This window comes from Rhinopithecus roxellana, chromosome 8 (assembly GCF_007565055.1).
Source record: "Rhinopithecus roxellana isolate Shanxi Qingling chromosome 8, ASM756505v1, whole genome shotgun sequence".
In the NCBI taxonomy this organism is placed as follows: Eukaryota; Metazoa; Chordata; class Mammalia; order Primates; family Cercopithecidae; genus Rhinopithecus; species Rhinopithecus roxellana.
In genome coordinates this window covers 67,715,125-67,740,877 of record NC_044556.1, presented here as the reverse complement: position 1 = coordinate 67,740,877, position 25,753 = coordinate 67,715,125, and the positions used below count along the sequence as shown (strand labels likewise).

General features: G+C 35.4%; 1 protein-coding gene across 3 annotated transcripts in view; it reads left to right on the top strand.

Moving 5' to 3' along the window:
* Positions 1–25,753, top strand: part of KCNK2 (potassium two pore domain channel subfamily K member 2) — a 247,007-nt gene that overhangs the window by 123,175 nt on the left and 98,079 nt on the right. For all 3 annotated transcript variants that reach the window (XM_010356758.2, XM_030936139.1, XM_010356768.2), the window contains exon 3: positions 6,968–7,085. In XM_010356758.2, the coding sequence (XP_010355060.2) occupies positions 6,968–7,085 (118 nt within the window). The remainder of the gene's footprint in view (positions 1–6,967; positions 7,086–25,753) is intronic.

Below are 25,753 nucleotides of genomic sequence, written 5' to 3'. Positions count from 1 at the left end.
TTCAAGAAGTTGTTTGCTCTCTTGTGCGATTATTAAGGGTCCTAGCGGCACTTGACAGGAATATTATTTCACGCAAGGAACCCAATGACATACTTTAGTTTCCAGAATATCATGAAAGGACAAAGAGGTAAAGAAGATGGGTCTGGTATCCTGCTGCCCCTTAGTGGAACCTAATTTGATGTGTAAAATGGTCCAAGAAGCAGCCCAATCATTAAGACTGCCACATGTTACTGATGTTAGAGGAGGAGTGTCTTGTGTAAATCATGTCCATAAATAACATAACATTCCAGACATATATGTCCAGTATATTTTAAACATACTTAGAAAATGGATAATCCAGTGTGGTTCCTCATTGTTTCAGACATGCCAGTCAAGGTTGCCTAGGCTCCACCAGTGTTGTCGGTGAAATTCTGAGCCTATGAGAGTAAGGGCCATGTTGAGATACTCTCTAGTTTTAATAGCAGGACCATTCAAAACAGTTCACATCATCTGGAATAAGGTAATCATAATGTTGACACATAGTCAGAGGTTAAGAATGAGATGCATGAGGATCCTGTAGACTTTGGCAACAATACTCACACATGACTGTGTATTATTGATGGGTGATGATTATTTTTGTGGTGTAACCATAAGTCTTAATGATACCTACCATTATCTTCCCACAAAGTCTTTTGGCAATGAGAGCATCATTTATTATTTTACTTTCCTCATCCCACATTCTTCAAGTTTTTAAAAATAATCTTGCTTACATGGGTTGAAGTGGTCAGATGCAGTGTTGTGGATGTGTGATTGGATTCCTTCCCTAAAGACTAGTTTCTTCTCAGGGTGGAAACTGGTTTCCCACCCAAAGAAAGGGTCACAAATAAAGATCTATAATTGTAACTACCAGAAATTTGGCAAGACAATACTTGTTACTGTTTGAGGAGCTGTGTAACTGTATATATGTTCGTATAACTATAAGCCGATTTTGTCATTGTACAATTTATTGGAAACTATGTCTTTTTAAAAAAGGAGAAAAAGTGGAAACAATCTTAAATATCCAGTTGAAATAAGTTGGCATTGAACCAGTTATACATACATCATTGGTATAAACTAATTAGGTGTTAATCCCTTGTACTTGCAGTTCAGAATTTTTTTATCACTTAAAAGTGTTCAAATTATTACTGTGATTCTACTTTCAGGATGATAGGTGTGACAGCATATTTTAATGGAATCCTGATTATGATATAACAGAGGAGGAATTTTTTCAAAACATTCTGTGTTGTTCTGATGAACATAAACATCTCAGTGTAGGAAAATTAAGTAAAACCAGAACTTCTGGTGCTATTTGTATTTTAAGATCCACAATATAGCCTACTCTGAAAGCAATACATTCTTCAGGCTTTTCCAAAATTGCTAAATTCCCCATATCTTTTTCTTTAATGAAAACGTGGCCATTCTAGTACTTTATAGCACACGAAAAGCTGTTCCTTGGAATTGGACTGACAGAAACATTTTCATGATTGTCAGTCACTTCCTTGAATGCCAAGTCTGTACTAGTCCCATATACTTACAAATAAATGTGTCTTATCATTGTTTGATGTTAAAGCTGAATAAAATTCCAAAATGCCAGATGGCATTGCGACATCAGCATTTACAATTCAAGAATCCACAAATTCACAGTAGAACTCTGTGAACTTTGATTCTAAAGCCACTATTGTCATGGAAACCAAGATTTTCCCTAATTATCTTTATCATGTGTATGAGTATAAGCCTCCTAGAGCTCTATTTCTTAAGTTTAATGCTACACTCTTAGGTGGAACCATGTATTTAACTAATTTTCCTTAGTTTACATCCTATGCTTGTCTATAAACTGAGGAGCAAAATTAAATGTGAATCCAGTGAAGATTATCTTTTACTGTTTCTATGGCAGGTTTTAAGTTTGGAAGCCCTTTCTTATTAATCAGCACTTCAGGTAATCATGTATTAGGATGAAATACGTAGGATTCCACCTTCGCTTATCTTAACCTAAACTATTCAACTTATTCATAAGTTGTCAACATGACTTGATTGTACAGAAAAGTTGCTTTTAATGAAAAAGTGAAATTTTATTATCTATTCGGTGATTATGTTACTCTAGCCACATAATGTGGCATACCCAGAAACAGTTCTCATGAAGGCATTGGAAAAGTACTCTGATGACCTGAACTGATGTTGAAATTTCAGAGATTCTTAGCTCTACGTCAGTGAGTGGGAAAGGACATCCAATTTCCTGTGGATGTTGACCAAGACATCGCACACAAAAATACAAAATAGACTTACAAGAATATTCTAGAGAAAAGACCTCATGGTAGACTCATCCTCATAGTGATTTGACATACCCTTAGCTCTATCTCAAACCTCTGTTTCAATAATTACAGCTCTTGTGATAATTATTTACAACCCACATGTTGCCAGACACTACTGTTTCTGATTATAGGTCTGCATTTGCTTCTTTTGAATTTTAATAATTTGTGGACTTTATCCAAGTGTCTGGGTGATGTTGTAATTCATTATTGATGAGAAAAAGAATAAGCTAAAATCATAGTGCTGGTTATGAAGACTATATTAAATCAATTGCTATAGTCAATAAAATAATTTTAACTAATGGGGGTGGAGTCTGAAGGCTTACCTTATCTTTTCTCATCTACAACACCATGCATGTTTCTTCTTTTCTGTTGCCTCCCCATCACTTAGTACCATTTACAACTGCTAAATATTTTTGAATAAATGAATGTGTTGAAGAAATGTACGTAAAATCTAAAAATATACTTTTGATTCAATTATAATCTGTCTAAATTCCCCTTCCCTGATTTTTACTGGAAATGTTTAGTTCTTCATGAGAGTTACAAGCCTACACGCCCTTGTTCCTGTGCCTAATTGTTTTTGTGCATGTGAATCTGTGGCATTTCCATGTGTATTAACTGTGAAGCCATTCCCTCCAGAGTAACTAGATAATAGCATGATTATCACAAGCAACTCTTTCAGATTTATGAAGCCTTGATATATATTTTTAAGCTACATAACCTACGAATTCACTAGATTAGAGTATATGAACTAATAACTTTATTTGATTTATGCTAAAATGGAACCATTTTATATTTCTTCACTTATTACCTCTGTTCCATCTCCTATATGTTTATTGCTATCTTAAAATATTTTCCAAATTCTTTTTTAGTTTTTTAAAGTTTTATGTCTTTTTTATTTGCTTGTCATATTTTATTTAATTAAATGCCATTTTCTTGCCAACGGCTAATATATTTAATGATTAAACACTTAAACCATTGATGATTTTATGTGACAAAAATAAAGAATCTGCTGTCATTATTCTTATTTAACTTAGCTCTGGAAAGACTGTTCAGTCCAATAAGAGATGCAAATCAGTGATACATAGCTATTGAAAGATGTGGAGATAAAATACGATTATTTCTAAGTGATAAGTTTGCTTACTTTGGTTTTCCAGGTAAAAACCGAAATCAAACAAACAAACAAAAATAACAAGTTCAGTATAGAACAGTTGTTTTCAAAATGTGGTCCTCAAGGCCCCCTCAGAGGTTTGTTAAGATCAAAGTTATTTTATTTATTTACTTTTTGGGACAGGGTTTTGTTCTGTCACCCAGGCTAGAGAGCTGTGGCATGATCACAGCTCACTGTCCCCTTGACCTCCCAGGCTCAAATGATTCTCCTACCTCAGCCTCCCTAGTAGCTATGCCACCAGGACCAGCTAATTTTTGTATTTCTTGTAGAGATGGGGTTTCACTGTATTGCCCGGGCTAGTCTCCAACTCCTGAGCTCAAGTAATTCACCTGCCTCATTCTCCCAAAGTGCTGGGATTAAAGGCAGGAACCACCACACTTGGCCAAAGATATTTTCTCTATAGTACTAATATGTTTTTGTCTTTTCAATATAAAAAATACATCATAATGTTTCTCACTTTCTGAGTTTACAATGAAGTCTGCCAGCGGCTATGTGATGTGCTATTCCAACAGATTGAAAGCAGAAATATATTAAAATACATCTTTCTATTAAGCCAGATATTAAAAGAGATTTATAAAATTGTAAAACTGCATCTCTTCTCACTATGTATTTTGTTTTAGAAGACATAATTATTTATTGTAGAAATAGATCACTTAGGTTGACTTTCTTGATATTTTTACATGAACATTTTAAAAACCAGAAATTCAAACCAATACAGGAAATATGAATAGTTATAACCGACACAGATAGAAGACCTTTGACATCTTCATTAATTTTTGAGACTGTAAACTATTTTAAGATAAAAACTTTGAGAATTGCTGGTGCAGAGGATTGGCAATATATATTTATGTATATATACAACAGCAATAACCCATTATAATTCAAAGTGGAAAAAGTGAAATATTTGGGACTAACCTTATGGATCTATGTGGAATATATAATCAGTATAGTATAGGAGACTCAATAAATAGAGATTCATACCATCTTCCTTGGTATGAAGTTTGAGTATTATAATAATGTTTATTTTTTAATTTATAGATTTCATCTATTTTCAAACATTTAACGTATGTGAAGTATTTAGCATATTTCCATTAAAATTTCAATGGAAATATGTTAAATAACAAATTTCAATGGAAATATGTTAAATCTATGAAAATAAAAATTTTTATAAGATTTAAATTCTAAAGTTTATACGGGAATAACAGAGCAATAACTACAAAAACATTTAAAAGAAAGATAATGAAGGGAGACCTGCCTTATCTGATATTATAGTTACAACACAGAGTCAGATGAACAGAATTAGCTAACTCAAGCTTTACTGTGTGTTGTGCATATGTGTGTATAGGTATATACTTGTGTGCATTTAATATTAGATAAAGGAATAATTCATGTTCAGTATTATTCATGATAAGGGTTATATAAGTGGAAATATATTTTATCATTTCATTAAAGATAAATGTCATTAATGTTAGAAAAATTGCTAAACATTCCTAAATTGTTGGGGGGGGGGCACTTGTAAATTGAAACAACCTTCTAAGATAGCTATTTGCTACTACACATCAAATGCTTTAAAACATTTATAATCTTTTTGTTTTGTTTTGTTTTTGTTTTTGTTTTTGCTTTTTGACGACGGAGTCTCGCTCTGTCGCCCAGGCTGGAGTGCAGCGCCGCGAACTCGGCTCACTGCAATCTCCACCTCCCGGGTTCACGCCATTCTCCTGCCTCCGCCTCCCGAGTAGCTGGGACTACAGGCGCCCGCCATCAAGCCCGGCTAATTTGTTTTGTATTTTTAGTAGAGACAGAGTTTCACCGTGTTAGCCAGGATGGTCTCGATCTCTTGACCTCGTGATCCGCCCGCCTTGGCCTCCCAAAGTGCTGGGATTACAGGCGTGAGCCACCGCGCCACACCGAAAACACTCGTAATCTTTAACGTGGCAAGTTTATTCCTAGCAATCTCTCCTGGGGAAATGTTCAGAAATAGGGAAATATTTATACATAAATATGTTCACAACAGCACATTTTATATTAATTCAAATTTCAGAACAACATATATATCTACATCTTGGGCAATGATTAAATAAATTTGGTAATGACAAAAAAACCTGCATGTGGAATAGTATTAACTAAGAGTAGAAAATACAACTATGTAAAAGAGGATATAAAACTACCAGGGGTAGATAATGTAATATATTAAAAGTGGTTATCTCTGGATTCTGCAATTATGGATAGTTTTTATTATCCTCTTTATGCCTTTTTGTATTTCCTATTTTTTTTAAACAAAGATCATATATCACTGCTAAAGTAAATAAAAGCAATGCAATTTAATTAATCTTACACGGAACTATTGACTTTTTAATTCATAGATGAAGACATCAGACATGTTTCATAACAGTTCTGAAATGAGATTTTATATTACATTTCAGCTATGGATTACCTGTTCTTTTCCATATGCCAGTGACTTCCTTGAGTCATACCCCATTTTCAGAGTGTACTTATCCATTTGCCAGCAAACTATGTAACCTTAAACCAACCACTTTTCTTCTCTTGGCCTTTAATTTCCTTATCAAATGTTGTTTCTTCCAATTCCATAATTTGAAAATTAAGTAGTAAAGATCTCCAAAGCTATATTTCCAACAGAAACATCATCCCCTGTAATCTGTCTGTCTTCTACTATACATTTTCTCCTAACATATTGTCTTACCTTTTGTGCTTCTCCTCCTCCAACCCCCACCTCCCAACATGTGATGATTGAAGAAGGGATTATAATGTCATCTTTCTGTCTTTCTCTTAGTACTACTCAACATTCTCAGCAATAGATCTTAGTGGTCTCTATGTAATATTGTTGACAGATTGTCATCTACAGAGCTTTGGTGATTCTCATTGTCATAGAATTTACTAAAATCTGTAGAAATTCTAAAAGTTTAGATCTACATGGACTGCCTCAAGCTTGAAAGTGAAGTCTTGTTGCCTTTCCTTTTCATCCTTAGCTCTTTTTGATATAGGCTTGGTACAGTTATAGCCAACTCAGACTTGGATCGTATATTTAACATTTGAAATGAGCAGCACTTTGGAAATACTTTCTTTCTGATGAAGCTATTATATATAATTGTAACTATAGTTTGCAACCTGCTATTTTTATGCTGTGGTGCTTACTAGAGAACATTGTCATATTTAGTTGTTAATTCAAATAAGCAATTAAATATGTTAATGGATGACAATATGAATGCATGTTGGTACAATATTATAACCTTCATGCCAATCAATTCACTTGATATCACATGTCCGTTTCTTATAACTTAAGTGGTATTAAATTCTTCAGTATAAAGTTTTAAGCTATATTATACATTTTAAATGGAAAAGCAAAACCTTAGAGTTGATTCTCTTTGTCAAGTCATTTCTGGGGTGGAAAATATGCTGTTTGATGCCTCTGTGTGATTCATGTGTACTGATAAATTTCTTTTTAAACTTGCAGCAAATAGTGGCAGCAATAAATGCAGGGATTATACCTTTAGGAAACACCTCCAATCAAATCAGTCACTGGGATTTGGGAAGTTCCTTCTTCTTTGCTGGCACTGTTATTACAACCATAGGTAGGAGACAACTTATTTTTGTTTTTTGTTTTGGTACAGTTTGTGAGATAAAATCCATTTGTTTGAATTTTTTGCATAGTTGGTCAAAATGATCTACTTAAGATAGAAAAACTAGATTATAGTAAATTGATTGTGAAAAGGGGGTTTAAAGGTTTAAACAAAGGAGTAATGGAAATGAATTCGTTGCTATTTTAGAATACTGAGTTGACTTTAAAATACATGTGAAACAGGAGCAGTGCAGTTTAGTCATTTGACTAATGATAGTGATGTCAAGAAACAACTTAAAATGATTATGTCTTTAGACAATTAGTTTTTAATTTTCCTGAATTTTTGATATTTTTTGTGTAGCAGAAAAGGATTTGAATATAATTTTAACATTCTTTTCATGGAAGTTCTTACATGATATCATCTTTTCAAATTTGTAAATTTTAACTCTACATTTTAACAGATTGTGCCTGTTAATATGGTCATTTATGATGATTACTTCAGGGCTTGTTTTTTATACATTATATTTTGCTAGTAGCATAAATATATAAAAATTTAACACTGAAATGTGAGGATTACAAAAAGTATGAAAGTTTAGGCCCCTGATGATTTTTTTAAATCGCGTTGTTTGTTATAGTGTTGAAAGGGTTGCATAATGGAACGTGGTCTCTTTTTTCAACTCACCCACACGTATGCTTGGTATCTTCTAAAGTAGCAGAATGGGCACATGTAGATGTCCTCTCTGCTAGTTTGTCATTCAGTGCCCAAAAGCTATTCAGGAAACCTAAACACAGACCTCATAGTGAAAGCCATGTTTGTCATTCTGTGAGAATGAGAAAAGCCACCTGCTAATGGAAAGAGATGCATTTAAAGTGTATTTTTTAAGAAAGAGAAGGAAATGGACTCATCATAGTTATGAAGGAATTTCAGGTGTGAGAAAATATATTTAAAAAAGGGAGTTCTTTCTTTCCACATACCTTTGGGATAAGTTGAAGTCCTGAAAGTTTCAATCTTATTTTTGTAATGTCATTCATAAATTATGACATGTATGATGTTTTCATGTCAGCAGATTATATCAAAGTACTAAATAGGAGAACATGGAAAATTTATGGATGAACTCTCACTTAAAAGTTTTTCTTTTACAGGTATTTGTACTGTTCTGTCGTTATATGAATCCACTGTAGTGCCTCTTTGCACTGGATCACATGCCAGCAAAATACATACTTTAGCATGCTGATTTTTTGCCTTTTTTGAGAGGTCAAGAAACTATGTTTACTCTTACATTTCCATCAGCTAGGTCAAAAGTTGTGTGGCTGTGAAAATCTGGAAGAATGGCAACCTTGATTTCTAACCATAATAACAGGTTAAGTTTGGGGCTTAGACATCTTGGCCATTTCTACTATGGAAATAACTATTTATTGTGTAAACTACTTAGAGTCTAGAAGAATAAAAGCTCACAGACTGAGTGAGAATGGTTTGTTTCTGCCAATGAAAATTCAAAAGTCTAAGTTATAACTCATCATGACCACCACTAAATTATTTTGCAGGAGACTCAGTCATTATACAGACTTACTGTTGCCCTGTATGTTTATAAACAGTCTCATTTTTTGAATCCCCAAATACAGTAAGTTTTGCAGACATACACTTCAACACATGAAAAAATATAAACCATTATTACCAGCCTTACTCCAAATTATAGCCATTAAGCACAGTAGCTGATCATTTAGGCTCTTTAGGTAGCTGCCTGACAGCCCAGATATCCTACTCTTCTATCTCAGGCTTTAGTCTTCAGTGGATTAAATCATTCTGGGTGACCCATATGAGGACTTTTTACTGCATGGTCTTTTACTCTTGTGGTCAACACCATGTCCTCTAATCTTGGACTAGGTTATGGTGGTCTAGGGCAAGAGAAAAAATTTGTCCTCTTTCCTAAGTGTGCATTTGACATCAAAGTCATTATTCCATAAAATTCAAAGTATAATTAATAATGTTGCTAATGATAATAACTGTGTGAGCTTTGAAGTGATTTTTAGCAATCATAGAAATTATGACTTTTAGTAATAGCTGCATTGCATAAGACATTTTAAAATGACATTAGAAGTTGGGAGAGTTTTGAAAAATAAATTACAGTGGCTTTTAGAGGGTTCCTGGTACAGGTAGTGCTTCACGGAGCTGAGCTGGCCACAGTTGTCCAAGGATTTTCTGTTCAATTTCATCAATTTTTCTAAGAAGCAAACATAATCCTCACTATTCCTTGGAAATATGCCCAAGGGGTGTAATACAACATAAAATATTAAAATTTAAGACCAAATTTTAGAATATCTCTTCATATATCTAAACACCCTTTCCAAAGTTATACCCTTCCAAATTCTTCACAAAGTCTGTTCCACAGTTGTACAGACTGAAATCCATTCTTGACCATTCCTTTTCTCTCATATGCCACTTCCATTCCATATACCAGTCCTGTTGGCTTTGCCTTTATATTAGATTCATGCTTTAACCACTGCTCAGCATTCAAGTTGCCGCCATTTTTGTCTAAAGCAGCATCATCGCATGCCAGCAGCGTTGCAGCAACCTTCTGCTCAGAACTCTTCTGTGGTTTCCAACTCAGTCAGAGCAAAAGCCATAGTCCCTTGCCGATTTTTCCTAGTAAAATGCAAGCTCTATGAAGTTAGGGATTTTTTATCATTTGGATCTTGCCTGTATCTCCAAATGCCTGATACATATTGGATGCATAATAATTATTTTTGAAGCTAAAAACAAATAGGCATTCTATATGGTCTGAACTATGACTTATTGGAAATTACATAACACCATATTGATACCTGTGAGGCTAAGTTATTAGTCCTTTCAACATATTTCATTTCCAGTTTGTTTGTCTATATATTAATTCAACAAATAATAAAACACTATCGCTCTGTTGCTATAAAGATAAAAAATAAATTCCTTGGCTTTAAGTTGTACATAGATCAGTCAGGGAGAAGGGTGGATAAATACACATTTACAATACAGTGTGCCAGGAGTTGTGAGTTAAAAGCATTTAATGGGAATGTAGTGATGCAGCACTTTACACAGATATTGGGTGGGTAGGTGAGTAAGAAAGAGGCGAGGGATGGTTCCTTTTCCTTAGTAGGCATTGTCCCAGCTGACTGGATAGAATTAGGAATTTGCCAGGTGAAGAAAGTTGGAAAGGGAGGCTTGCAGACATAGGGAGCTCATGTGGAAAAGACCAGGGGTAAGAGACAGTGCGCTCTGTTTGGCTATTGCCAGTTATCTAGAATGGCTGCTTGGAGTTGACGGGAGTCATCGTCAGAATCATTTTAATCTGTAAGTCAAGGTGAGAAGCTCCTGCTGGATCTGTGCTACTTCTCCTGCTGCCAGGATTACAAAGGAAGTAAGGACGTAGTCCCTGCTTGCAGTCTCATTTGGGAGACAACATTTACACATATGAAATGACTGCAGAATAACAAAAATAAGTCTTGGATAATCAAATGTAACATAGAACAGGGGTTTCAGTGCTATGAGAATTGAGAAAAAGGGAAGAACACATGGGCTGGAACTGAAAGTCTTAAGTGGGGAAGTTGGATTTGAACTGTGCCTTGAAGAAAATGTTTCTTTTTTTTTTTTTTGAGAAGTCTCGCTGTGTCTCGCAGACTGGAGTGCAGTGGCGTGATCTCGGCTCACTGCAAGCTCTGCCTCCCCAGTTCACACCATTCTTCTGCCTCAGCCTCCCGAGTAGCTGGGACTACAGGCGCCCGCCACCACGCCTGGCTAATTTTTTGTATTTTTAGTAGAGACAGGGTTTCACCATGTTAGCCAGGATGGTCTCGATCTCCTGACCTCGTGATCTACCCACCTCGGCCTCCCAAAGTGCTGGGATTACAGGCGTGAGCCACCGGGCCCGGCCGAAGATGTTTTGATTTAGACTGAGGAAGGGGAAAAAGCCTCACAGTCTGTGGCATGACTAAGCAAAAATCCAAGAAGAGGAATGAGCTGGATTTATTTTGGGGATAGAAAGGCAAGTGTTGGAGTAGACTTGTTTAAAGAAATTGTTTAAAGAAGACTTGTTTAAAGAAGTAGTGGGAAATAATATTGACTGGTTTAGTGGGAAATAATATTGACTGCTTTAGATGGAAAAACTGCATTGAAAATAATCCCATGTTTGAGGATCTACTGTAATAAGATAGAACCTGAATTTTTATTAAAAGTGAAGTCAAAGTTTAAAAGTGACAAGAGGCATTTGTAAGGAAGAGAGAGCAGTTAGGAGGCATTGCAGTGACCCAGGGAAGGAGGGATGTATTGACTGGGATGATTGGAGTTGGTGTGGAAGGACAGGAGTAAGCACAAAATGTTGGAATAATTGGATACAAGAATCAACAGGCCTTGGTGACTAATAGAATGAAGAGACAGGAGTCAAAATATTGAAAGTGAAGTGAATATTTAGGCAGCAGGCTTGTAACTCATAGACAGTGCTAGTTGATGTTTTTTTGTTTTTGTGAGAAAGGAGTAAAAATATGGCCAAGATTTTATATGTTGTATTATTTTAGGAAGCTTCATTTCAGTTGTTCCTTTCTCCCCCTCGCCCCCATTTTTTGTTTGTTTGTTTGTTTCTTCTTGAATTCAGCAAGACTAGAAAAATTGGGATTGAAGAGACCAATGATCAATCAGTACATTAAAAACAAGACCATGAATGATTGCTATAAATGTAGCAAAAGAAACTCATGATAGAGAATAGATGATGGAGCCAGAGCAGGGAGTGGGAGGTGTTCTAAAGAGGCTGATTCAAGAACTCTCTGAGGAGGTGACATTTAAGCTGAACCCTGAATGATGAAAATAAATTAGCTATGTAAAGAAAAGTGGAAAGATTAATGAAGGCAAAGGGCACAACAATGGCAAAGATTTGAGTGGGACAGATTTTTGGCATGTTCAAGGAATACAGATGAGGCAGTGCCTGGGGGACTGCAGGAAGGAGAGAAGGGGAAAGAAGTGAGGTTAGTGAGATAAGAGGCAGCAAGATCATGTAGGACTCTATAGGTCATGGTAACATTCTAAATTCGGTAGGCAGCCACTGAAAGATTTAAGCCAAAGACAAGCATGATGTGATGCTGGCTGCCATTCAGAAGGTAGAAGCTGAAGTAGAAGACCAGTGAAAAATGTGGCATCATACAAAAATATATCTGGTCTTTGACCCCGGTTCTTGGCCCAGAGCTCCTAGAATCCTTGGGCTTTTCTGAGTGATGGGAATGTCTTCTGTTATTCATAACAAGCCCCTTTCAGCCATGCCTGAGTTTATGCTAATGAGGTGACTACTGGTGGGCTGCTAGATAACTTCAAGATGGGGGCTAATAGCCAGAGAAACCAACCATGTGATTAGCAGATTGGAACCTTCAGCTTCACTCCCAGGACTCTGGGGAGGGAAGAATGGCCAGAGGTTGAGTTTAATCACCAATGGCCAATTATTTAATCAGTCAGGCCTACTTAATGAAAGCTCCATAAAATCCCCTAAACAATGGAGTTCAGAGAGCTTCTGGGTTGGGGAATACTGGTGGTGGGAGGGTAGTATGCTGGGGGAAGCTGTGGAACATAGAAGCTCCGTACCCCCTACTTCTATGCATACCGGAATGCATCTCTTCCATTTGGCTGTTCCTAAATTATATCCTTTATAATAGACCAGCATTAGTAAGGAGAATGCATTCCAGAGTTCTGTGAATCCTTCTAGGGAGTTAACCAATCTGAGGAGAGGTCCTGGGAACCCCTGAATTTGCAGTTGGCCAGGCAGAAACCGTGAGCAGCACAGCATGCCATTTGCTACTGGTGTCTGACCTGGAAGCTGTCCTGTGGACTGAGCTCTTAATCTGTAGGTCTGGACTCCTGTAGAATTGAATTGAATTGTTGTTGTTACAGAATCAGAGAACTGGGTGGAGGAAACACCTCACAAACATGTTAATATATTAATCCATATGGGAAAAGATGTTGATTGAACTAAGGAGGTAGCAGTGAGGAGGGTGAAAGGTGAACAGATATGTGGTCTTAAAAAAAGTTTATAGGTAGAGATATACTCCTCTCAGAATAATGCTTTAGAGGGCTTAGCTTTTAATTTTTAAGTTTTTAAATTTTTAAGTGTTTTTAAAGCTTCTCAGTTAAACTATGGGAAAGGCAGGTGGCAAAAATGATGTATGGACAACTGTATTCTATTTCAAGACCAATTTAAGGATTAGAAGAAACTATAAGAAGATTTTTTTACTTGAAAGCATTAAAATTATAATTTTTATAGTTATATAACTATCAATTTATTATATATTACATATTAATTACATTGATATAGTAATATATAATTAGTATATTTTTATTTTATATAGTTATATTATTATATAGTATATTAATATATTATTTCATATAAATTATATATTGATATTAATGTATATAATTTATCAATCTATAAAATTATATTAATTACACTTATATATTAATCGTTATATGTTAATACAATTTAATATAATTATATTTAAAGTAATAAAATATTCTCCAGTGGAAAGTGAACTGAAATGTCAGAATTAGGAGTTGCCTACACTTATCACTCGATTATTATATCTGAGTGTCAGAATGCAAATAACAAGAAGGCCACTATGGTCTACAGTGACTTTAAGATTCCAAAGCATTTCTCTTAAGTCTTAATGGGAAACTTAATTTTTCCTTAGAGCAATATTTTGCATATTTTCAAATGACTCTTATTTTCTATCACTTGAGCGTAGAGATTGAATTTGGCTAAATAGTTTCTATGATTTTTTGTTTGTATTTTTGTTTCTATATTTTGAACCTGCCACTGGGGCTTCCAGTTGGCTTTTACCTAGATTAAATTGCTAAAGCTATTATGATAACAATCACAGATTTACTGCAAACTTGTATTTCTCCAGTTTGGTATAATGCTTAAGTAATTATGAAAACAAAACAAAACAAACACCAGGAAGAAAATTAAAAGTTTGCAGTAATTTTAACAAGCAATTCCAGATAAAAAGGAGTCACTTTTGGAAATACAGAAAGTATATTGAAAACTGCAAAGCCTATGCTTGTTTTCAGCAGGGAGTCTAATACCTTTCTTTCTGTTGGATGTGGGACAAAACTACAACTTGAAAGGATGAGGAAAAATTGTGTTTTCTCTTCAGCTTTATGACCACAGAAGCCACTGCCTGAACTTGGAAATGAATGGACTTGAAGCAGTGGTGTGGAATTTGTCGGTAAACCTTTTCTCAAAGGATGATGTCATTGCAGCTCTGCGTGTTGGGTGCTAACTTATTAATTTAGTACACTCATAACTCTGTGGCATTTCACTAGTCCCTTGCATGTTCTCAGAGAATTGTGTATTGGATTTTGGGATTCCATTTTTATAGAAAAGTTAAGGTTCTCTCAGGCAGCTTAAAAGACAATGAATTTTGCAAGGTGACTTCCAGTTCCTACTCTACAATCTCACTGCATTTTTCTTTATGCAAGCTTGTGAAAGTAGATGATTATTTTTCCAAAATATGTACTTCTGGTATTGTGTAGTTGAAACACAAAAATTGAAATTAAATTTGGGTTTTTATTCTGTGTTATTCATTCCATCTACTTAAATTAATGAAAACAAAACACATATCAGGATATTATTAATGACATTTGCTCCTGCCACTCAGAAATCTTCATGTAGTCTTATTTATTTTCTAAGTTAAAATGTGTTTCTCAGAGAAAATTTCTTATGAATGATAGCTAAGTTGGCAGAGTGCAAAAGTATATTTGATAGGGAATAAAGCTGAATTATTACATAAATACTATTGTAGACTCCAAAGCAATAATCAAATAGATTAGTCACCTCTTCTCATTGCATATGTATGCTACATCAGGCAAGAAGAGCACCTAGTACTCAGAATCCTACGCTAGCTGAAAAGGGATTTGGGAACATTAGGGATATAATCTTCCCAGACGTTAGGCATAATTTGTTTTGTTTTGGGTTTTTTTGTTTGTTTTTAGTAACAGGAGAAAACATAACAATATATTATAGATCTAACAGAAGCTCTAGCAAGAGAAGGGTTGGGCATTGGGTACCAGCATCATAGTTGCCCATATCTCTAATGTAGTTCAAGTCAGGAATTGCTTATATTCTGAAACAAAACGCACTTTCACCTCTTCTTGAATAATTTTGAAAAGTTTTCAATAGCATATTTTAATTTTCTGAAAAGCAATCACTGTTAAATGTTGTGGTCTTGAAATTATCCAAAAATTGGAAGCAAGAAATAGTCATGAAGTTCATGCCCTGAATAAATACAGAACCTATTTTTTCTTGTCATTCCTCCTTCCTGATTTCTGAAATGCAGAGCTGTTCATTCTAGATTATAGATTTTGCAGAGCATCTGACTGAGCACCAGATATCCAAGTATTGCTCTGAATGTGATGAAAGCTAGGTGTGATGATTATCAGAAATTTTTTTTGTATGTGTCTCTGGTGTTTCGTTTGATAAGAAAGGCATGTGACAACGTTTGTTCAGGCCTGTCTACTTTCAGCTGGTAATTAGGCTGCATGTTTTTCTTCCTAATTCTTTTTTTTTTTTTTAGACTTGTGCAATCTTACTTACTCTTGGAAAATTGGCATTGTTATTTATATGGTAGGGTGCATATGGCATGATGTTTACAAAAAAAGTGACTGTGCCAAATGAAGTTCATGTTTAACTATTGTGGTTTGTGTGCACCTAAAGTACAATGCTGATGTGACTCATTCCAAATGGAAAGGAATTCCATACAGCCAACTCTTGGTTCTAACAGAGCATTGGGAGGAATAGCGATGCTACGAACTACTGAAAGCCACAGGTTATCCAAAAATGCACATTAATTGCTAATCTTAAATTTCTTTCCCTTCCAACTTTAATTTTAAAGCCAAAACAGCAAACAAGCAGCCAAGTTTGGTTGATGTGTCCTACCTCTCCCCTCTAGGCGTAAACATCCCTTATTGAAGATGCTAACAAAGAGTGAAATTGCCAAAGCCAAGCAGCTAGAAAAGAAAAAAGAGAAGTAGGAGTGTAAAAGAAAAAAAAAAAAAAACTATTTTCTCCAACTATGTTCTTACCACTTGACACAGGACTTTTCTGACACCAGATGTATAGGATTTTTCTGCAATTCTCCACTGGACACCAGCTGGGTTTCCTCTACTTCAATTCAATGCTGACGCTATCAACCTGGAATTAGCATCAGATCCCACAGGTGAAGGGCTCAGTCCCATAAGACTGTCCCCACTCCACATGCCAATCACAAGTTCGAGCCTCTCTGGGTTTCATCTGGAGCAGCTCACAGAACTCAGGGAAACAGTTTACTGACGTTTACCAGCTTATTACAGAGAATATTACAAGGGATACAGATGAAAGATATACATAGGGAAAGGGATGTAGGAAGGGGTGGGGAGGTTCCACAACCTCTCTGGGATGCATCCATGTGTTCTGCAACCCCAAAGCTCTCCAAACCCCATAGTTCAGATATTTTTATGAAAGCTTCATCATCTAAGTGTGGTTGATTATCAATCTCCAGTTCCTCTCACCTTTCTGGAGAATTGAGTTGCGGCTGAAAGTTCCAAACTTGTAGTCATGGTTTGTTTTTTTTCTGGTGACCAGCCCCCATCCTGAAGCTATCCAGGAACCCAGTAAGAGTCACCTCATTAGAACAAAAGATGCTCCTATCACCCAGGAAATTCTAAGAGATTAGGAGTTCTGTGTCAAGAAACAGGATCAAAGACCAATTATTAGGATGAAAGATCCTCCTAGTAACCCTTTTGCTCTGGAAATTACAAGGGTTTTAGGGGGCTCTGTGCCAGGAACTTGGCATGAAGACCTCCATATATATTTCTTATTATAAATTATACTATCTTGAGGAATATGAAATAAGTCATATTCACCCTAAATAGCCTCTGTTTAAAGTATACATGTTTTAGTATATAATTTCAGTGGTCCCTGTAGACAACTTTATGAAGCTACGTTTTAACTTGATGGAAAAAAGACTGCACACATGACCTCCTAGTTAGCATTATGCTACAACTAAAATCATGTGCTGTACATATTAATACAGACTAGTTTTGCTTATGCTGCTTAGAAGGAAAATAATTTTACATTTTTTTAAAGGAGTGATATAGTACAAAGAACATCAGATTTCACTTCAGAAAACTTAGGTTCAGGGTTTTGTCTTTGCCACTAGCTAGGGTTGTCTATCTGGGCAAATCACAGTTCTATTATTCTTGATTTTCTCATTTGTCAACTGGGGCTACTATTTCTCAAGAGTTGTGGAGACTAAATCAGGTTGCATATGTGAAAATAGTTTGTATATTGAATGACTCTGTACTAATTTTTAGGGTAAGCTAACTTTATTATTGACTAATTTGTACTGTTTTATTATTAATGTAAGCCAATATTATTTTTTACATGTTTGTTTCTGCCACTAATATTTAAAACATAAAATTGATTGTTTCTTATAGCTTTAATTCATACCCCTAATTTTTATAACATAAAAAAAATTTTTTTTGAATTGTTTAGCATAGTTTGAATGTACAAAATTCAATCCCAAACCAGTCATTCCCACAGGGCTGTGTTACACTTGACTATTTCTTCACCTAGTTAATTTTTATTTTGATTTAATGAAATGACCAACCAGTTATTTTTCATTTTATTTTGTTTTATTTATGTATTTATTTTGAGATGGAGTCTTGCTCTGTCACCAGGCTGGAGTGCAGTGGCGCAATCTCGGCTCACTGTAACCTCTGCCTCCTGGGTTCAAGCGATTCTCCTGCCTCAGCCTCCTGAGTAGCTGGGACTACAGGCATGTGCCACCATGCCCAGCTAATTTTTGTATTTTTAGTAGAGACGGGGCTTCACCATGTTGGCCAGGATGGTCTCAATCTCTTGACCTCGTGATCTGCCCACCTTGGCCTCCCAAAGTGCTGGGATTACAGGCGTTAGCCACCATGACTGGCCTACCAACCAGTTATTTTAATGATACGTAGATAATTCAAAATGTGGTCATTCAAAATAGTGTGTAATGTTATCACCTTTTTTTTTTCTTTTGGAGGCAGAGTCTCACTCTGTCGCCCAGGTGTAGCATGACCCTGGTTCAGTTCAACCTCCACCTCCTAGGTTCAAGTGATTCTCCTCCCTCAACCTCCTGAGTAGTTAGGACTACAGGTGTGTGCCACCACGTCCAGCTAGTTTTTTGTATTTTTAGTAGAGTCAGGATCTCATCATGTTGCCCAGGCTGGTCTCGAACTCCTGAACTCAAGCAGTCCACCCACGTCGGCCTCTCAGAGTGCTAGGATTACAGGTGTGAGCCACCATGCCTGGCCTCAAAATAGCATATAATGTTATCTTGAGGTGTTTCTTTTGATTAACCAAGCATAATAAAAATGAATATTAGTATAAACCTTTTTAAATGATTTTTTTTAATCTATGCTTTTATAGTAGTTAGGATATGCTAAGATATATTCTGTGACAATTCCCATATCATGGTGGCCTTACAAAAGAAGTCTATTTCTTGTTTACAGTCAGTGTCCAGTGTGGATAGGCAGGAGGGTTCTCCTCATTGTACTTGCTAAGAGACTTCTGTAGGTGGTGTTCCAGATTCTTACATGATCACTGTGGCTTAGGGAGCAGATGAGGCACATTGAACACTGGTTGATAAAGCTTTATACAAATGCACATATTGTTTTCACTCATATGACATTGGCCAAACCAACTTCAAGGGTGCTCAAGTGAGCCAGGATATCTGATGACAGCTGTGATGACTATCATAATCTTTTTGTAAACACGTATACTAATTTTATACCTATTTAATGTTATTCAATATCCAAAGTCATTAAACATTGTAAGAAACTGTATTTTATATTTTAATTTGCTTTTCCAAACAGTGTCTTCTTAACTTTATCAATGCAAAAAAATATTTATTTTTTTCCATGTAATATTGACTCCTATTGTGTTACTGAAGGGGATTATGTTTCAAAAAGACCTTCCTAGATGATGGTTTCATCAGTGAAATTGTCTCAAAATAAAAGTGAAAATATGTAACAGTTTTACATTGGTTTTTGGCAGAGATTTTGCTTGTTATTGATGATATTACTTAGGGATTCCATTAGCATTTAGAGTATTGTACCAATGATCACTTAACAAGGTCAATATCATGATGACAAAAGCAGTCAAACTATTTAGGAAAATAAGTTAAAAGATTTAGGTCATTTATTTTGTAGAGGTGATAATTCAGGGTCCGCAAACTATAACCCATGAGCAAAATCAAGCCTGCCACCTGTTTTATGTAATTATTAGAACACAGCCATGCCCATTTGTCTTGTATTGACTTTGGCTGCCTTCATGCTATAATGGTAGAGTCAAATACTTACAACAGAGACCATACGGCCTCCAAAGCTGAAAATATTTACTATCAATTCCTTTACAGAAAATGATTGCCAAATATTGAACTAAAGGAAAGAATGTAAGGTGAGGAAAAATAAGATTTGTAAATAGAAGACCTGATTTGAATCCTGATTCTAATATTTTTTCACTTTGTGCTTTTGACCAGGTCATTGAACTTTTCTGAGTTATTTGCTTCCTTCAGGTGAATAGTCTCAATGACTTTCTGATAGATGAATGATAATAACTGCATTTGCTATCTCACAGGGCTTTGTGGAAACTCAAAGGATAATGTATTTAACAGTGGTAAATAACCTAATTATTATGCAAATAAAATTGCTTAATTTTAAATAAGCTGCTGTATTTGTCTGTTCTTCCCTATTGTTCATCGAAGATTGAAATAAGGTTTGTGACTCAATTTTTATGAACCATTGGAAGACAGCTGGATAAGCTTTAAGAGTCTATAATCATGTTCTGAAGAGAGGGTCCACAGCACATAGCAGATTCTCAAAGGGGTCCATAAACCACAAAAGGGTTTAGAACCATTGGCTTGTATAATTTGTTTTAATTTACAGATTGATAAAAAGTTCAATTTTGTGCTACTTCAAAAATTAAGAGAAAATACTGTATTAGAACATAGCAACATGTTCCAATATAGGTGCTAGCAGACAAAATAACTACTTCAAAAATTGAGTATATAGTGCTCAGCAGGAAACCACAGGGAAATGTATTTCTAAAAATAGGAAAATCTCATTCTACTGCTTAGCTCTGGGTGATGTTATAGTGTCATATATTTTCAGTACTCCTCTCCTCCTGCAGATTCTGAATTGTTTTCTGTAAATATGATACAAAATGTTACTAGAGTGCTACCAATCCCAAGCCATGACATTCTGGTTTAAAAAATTCAGAATTTGGGGGAATAATTTCAAGAAAATGAAATCTAAGTGTCAGAAAAAAGGATCACTATATTTTTAGAGGAAAAAATCAGGGGATAGAAATTGTGGGTTTATAGCCCAGGTGCAGCAGCTCACTCTTGTAATCCCATCACTTTGGGAGAATTGCTGAGTTCAGGAGTTTGAGACCAGCCTGGGCAACATGGCAAGACCCTTGTCTCTACAAAAGAAAAAATAATTAGCCAAGCATGGTGGCTACAGTGAGCCATAATCATGCCACTGCACTCCAACCTGGGCAACAGAGGGAGACCCTGTCTCAAAAAAGGAAATTGTGAGTTTATGATAATAGAAAGGAGATTGTTACAATAAAGCCACTCTTGATGTGGATAATGATAGAAAAACAATAGCATAGACCTGATTGCAAATCACATCTCATACACTCTTTGTCTTCTACAGTATTTCCTGGTTGACTTTTATAAATGTTTGCTGAAAGTCTAAAGTTGTGCAGTGCTAGTTATCTTTTAAAATTCATGCAAACTCTAGGAAGTGTATATAAATCAGGGCGATTTAAGATAGGTGCTTTGCTTATGTCAATGCAGAAAGAAAATCATATTCTTTCACATGGCAACTTTGGTCATACAAATAGTGAGGAATTAATAGCCTGCTCACTTAAAATAAAAACTGTATGCTTTTATTAAAACTTGATAAGGAGTGTCTATAAATCATTAAGCAATAAGAAACAAGCAAGCAGTGTAAAGAATATAGAGTGATAGGTAAGCCTTCCTCCTGCAGCTGATCCTTTAGTGTTTCATTCCCTACAGAGTCAAACACAATTACCATTTCTTATCATTCAAGGAATCATTTATGTATGGATATGTATGTGTGAAAGTGTGTGTGTCTATAATTAATATAAATACATTCCTTTATTATACAAGTGAAGCTCACTATACCTTTGTACCTCCACATAATAAGAGGTCATGAAATTTAAAAAAATCATTTGTTGAAGACTTGCTTTATTGTTTTAGCAGCTACATAGTTTTCCTTTTAGGCATAGGTCATAATTTCGTTAATCCCATGTTGATGACCATTTTTTGTTTGCAACGGGTATTTTTTTAAAAAAATGTATACATGACTGGGTGTGGTGGCTCACACCTGTAATCCCAACACTTTGGGAGGCCAAGGTGGGCAGATCACCTGAGATCAGGAGTTTGAAACCAGCCTAACCAACATGGTGCAACCCCATCTCTACTAAAAATACAAAATTAGCTGGATGTGGTGGTGCATGCTTGCAATCCCAGCTATTTGGGAGGCCGAGGCAGGAGAATTGCTTGAACCCAGAAAGTGGAGGTTAAAAAAAGTAGTATGTGTATGATATGACATATATATGTGTGAGCTAATCCAGTACCACTTTTTAATGCCTTTTTCCCCGATTTTTAAAAATATTATGAGGTGACTTGTCATCAAAGTATATACATTTGTCTTTTCTCATATATGGTAACATGTGATTAACATAAAAATAGAATAATACAGAAATGTATAAAAAGAGAAATGATTAGATAGGACCATGTTTCTTTTACAGTGATTTTCCTATCTATAGTTGATTTAATTGATATTATACTATCATCACTGATTTTTAGAGATATCTGACATGCCAATATCATTGGTCTTTATGGATGTTATAAAGTTGAGCTTGCAGACATAAGTATCTGTCTTTGATTGACTTATTAGGCTTCAGAATGAAAACATAAAAATAAACAATGACTCAGGTATTGTAATAAGAACTTCACTGATACAGAAAGCCATTGTCATTTACAGTGGCTACTAGTTACACTGTCTGTCTTTACTTTTCTAAGGGGGAAGAAAAAGTTTTGTTTACTCATTCTTTAGGCAAGGTGATCCAGTCATCTAAACTGTTGTATCGTCCAATGTGAGATCCAATATATCTCACTTAAACTGTGAGAAAAACAGTGTGATGTGCCATATAAATACAGTCATGTGTCCCTTATCGACAATGACATTTTCTGAAAAATGTGTCAGCAACTTCCTCATTGTGCAAACATGGAGTGAACTCACACAAACCTAGATGGTGTAACCTACTACACACCTAGGCTATCTGCTATAGCCTATTGCTCTGAGGCTACAGACCTGTATAGCATGTTATTGTACTAAGTACTGTAGGCAAGTGTTAGACAATGGTAAGTATTTGTGTATCAAAACATACCTAAACATAGAAAAGATGCACAAAATAAATGATATAAAAGATTTTTTAAAAATAGTACACTTGTGTAGGGCACTTACCATAAATGAATCTTGTGGGACTGGAAGTTGCTTTCGTGGATCAGTGAGTGAGTGGTGAGTGATTGTAAAGGCTGAGGATATTGGTACACAATACTGTAGACTTTATTATTATTATTTTTTTTAATTAATTAATTTATTTTTTTTTGAGTCGGAGTCTCGCTCTGTCGCCCAGGCTGGAGTGCAGTGGCCGGATCTCATCTCACTGCAAGCTCGGCCTCCCAGGTTTATGCCATTCTCCTGCCTCAGCCTCCGGAGTAGCTGGGACTACAGGCGCCCGCCACCTCGCCTGGCTAGTTTTTTGTATTTTTTAGTAGAGACGGGGTTTCACCGGGTTAGCCAGGATGGTCTCGGTCTCCTGAACTTGTGATCCGCCCGTCTCGGCCTCCCAAAGTGCTGGGATTACAGGCTTGAGCCACCACACCCAGCCAACTGTAGACTTTAAAAACACTATTCACTTAGGCTACACTAAATTTATGAAAAATATTTTTCTCTCTTCAATAACAAATTAACTTTAGCTTTCTGTAACAGTTTTACTTTATATACTTTTTAGTGTTTTTGAGCTTTTTAATTCTTTTGTAATAATACTTAAAATACATTTTACAGCTGTACAAAAATATTTTCTTTTCAACCTTATTCTATAAGCTTTTTTCTATTAATTTTTTTAAAACTTTTTCAATACTTTTGTTAAAAACCAAGACACAAACACACCCACTAGCCTAGGCCTACACAGGGTTAGGATCATCAATATCACTGTGTTCCACCTCCATATTTTTTCCCACTGGAAGGTCTTTATTGATAACATGCATGGAGCTGTCATCTCCTACGATAACAGTAGCTTCTCCTGAAATACCTTTTATGGTTAACTTTTTTCTTATAAGTAGAAGATGTACAATCTAAAATAATAATAAAAAGTATAATATAGTAAATACATAAACCAGTACCATAGTAACATTTTCTATCATCAAGTTTTATGTACTGTACATAACTGTAGATGCTGTACTTCTATACAATGAGAAGTACAATAGATTTTCTATGTCAGCATCACCAGAAACATGTGGGAAATATGTTGTTCTGTGATGTCACTAGATGATAGGAATTTTTCAGCTCTGCTATAATCTTTTGAGACTACTGTTGTGTATGTGGCCTATCAGTGACCAAATGTTATGCAGTACATTACTGCATCTTGTTATTCTGAAGATTTATCTCACGATTAACATATATAGCCCTCAGATACTTTTCTTAAATGAAGGTACACAGGTGCAATAAATATTTCATACTTGCAGATGGCTTTCTCTTGCTTTCACACATGAAAGCTAATTTGGCTGGGTATAAAATTCTGGGATCACAACTTTTCCTATCACAACTTTATTAATTATTCTCTATTGTCTTCTGGCATCTGCAGGGAGAATTTTGATTTTAACCTGATTTTCTTCTTTTATTAGTAATCTATTTTCCAACTAACTGCTGTTTTCATTTTTTAAGAAATTTTTTAAAAGTCTTGTACTTACCACACTTAATTCATTGTTTTTAGAGAAAGTTTTCTATTATATTATAGTTTCAGCTCTTCTATGCTGATGGTTCTGCGTTTCCATCTTCAAAGAAGCTGGAAAATTTTATATTGCTTTCATATCCTCAGTTCTCTCTATATTTCATTTGTTTTTTAAAATTCTTTCTTCCAATACTTTTTTTTTTTCTGTAATTCTGGGAAATCTTTTATTTTCTATGAGGCGCATCACTGACTTGAGTTTGTACTGTTTCTCTTCTGCTCCTTAATTACATTGAATACAGATTTTGCAATTGCATATTCAGTTTCCTTTCAATCATCTATTTTTTTACCATCTCTTTTCCTAATTTTGTCTTAAATCACAGCGAATTTATTTTTTGTTGGCTTTAGGCTCCTAGTTTATAGATATGATGTTTTATTATCTCCTGATGTGATTTCCAAACATATTCTTGGTCCTGCAGTGTACTATTTTTGGAGATATGCTCTTTTGAATCATTCTTTCATTTCCTCACAAAATATTTACAGAGTTTTCATTGAACAACTTCTACATGGTTGGAGTACAGAATCGAGAAGTATTATATTAAAATAGACAATACTTTTGTGAGAAACTTAATAAGAAAGTAAGTAATATAGCATGTTATGTGTTAATTATATAGCTTTGGGGAAAAATTGAACAACAAAATAGACAGGGAATGAGAGGAACAATTTTAATGGAGTCTAAAAGGTGATCTTTCTTTTCTGTGTTTTTATTTTACTTGTTTTTACTTTGGATTTGTGTTTCTAATTTGTGGACAGACAGTGAAGTTGGAGCCTCAAATGTTCTTTCTACTTGATTCAATATGAGCAGGCTCAGTAGTGGAATAGCATAGTTATAATTGGTTGCCAATGAGTGCATTTCAGTCTACTTTCTTCTGCTGAGTATAGAATTTTCCATATTCTCTCTCTGTAGGCTCTGAATTGTTATGGAAATGAAGAAATATTTTTTTTTCTAGTTACTTTTCTTAGTTGTCTTTGAAAGTTGTCTTGTTGATTTCTTGCTAAAATCCTGGGTTCCAGCATTTGCTTTTCTAATAGACTAAATTTAGGATAAAGGATGTAATCTGAGGTACTCATCATAGCTGTGAAGAGATTACAGAAAGGGGAAAAATACACTAAGAGTCCACATTTGGAGCAAGGGGAGGGCTTCTCATAATTATCTTTTTTGTGTTTGTACTTCACTTCAAGATCAAGTGAGAAAGTGTGTAAGGAACTAACGTGTGAGGATGAAGTGTGATGTGGAACAGTGGCTTTCATATTTCTTCTCTGCCTCCCAGGCCCTAGGATCCTTTTTTTAGAAATTGAATTTCTAACATGTATAAAACACATACATGGATCTATTTGTGCATGTGCTATGAGTGTGTGTGTCTGTGTAAGTGTATCTGTGGTGAGGCAGAAGTGGAAGTGTTTTGTATCCAAGGGAAGGCTGCCTGTTTCTGTAGGAGGGCAGGACTTTGAGGTCACACAGATCTGCCTTTATACACTGGCTGGGCCATTTTTGATTTGCCCTGAACATTGTGAGCCTTGGTATCAGTGTGTTTTAAAATGTCTT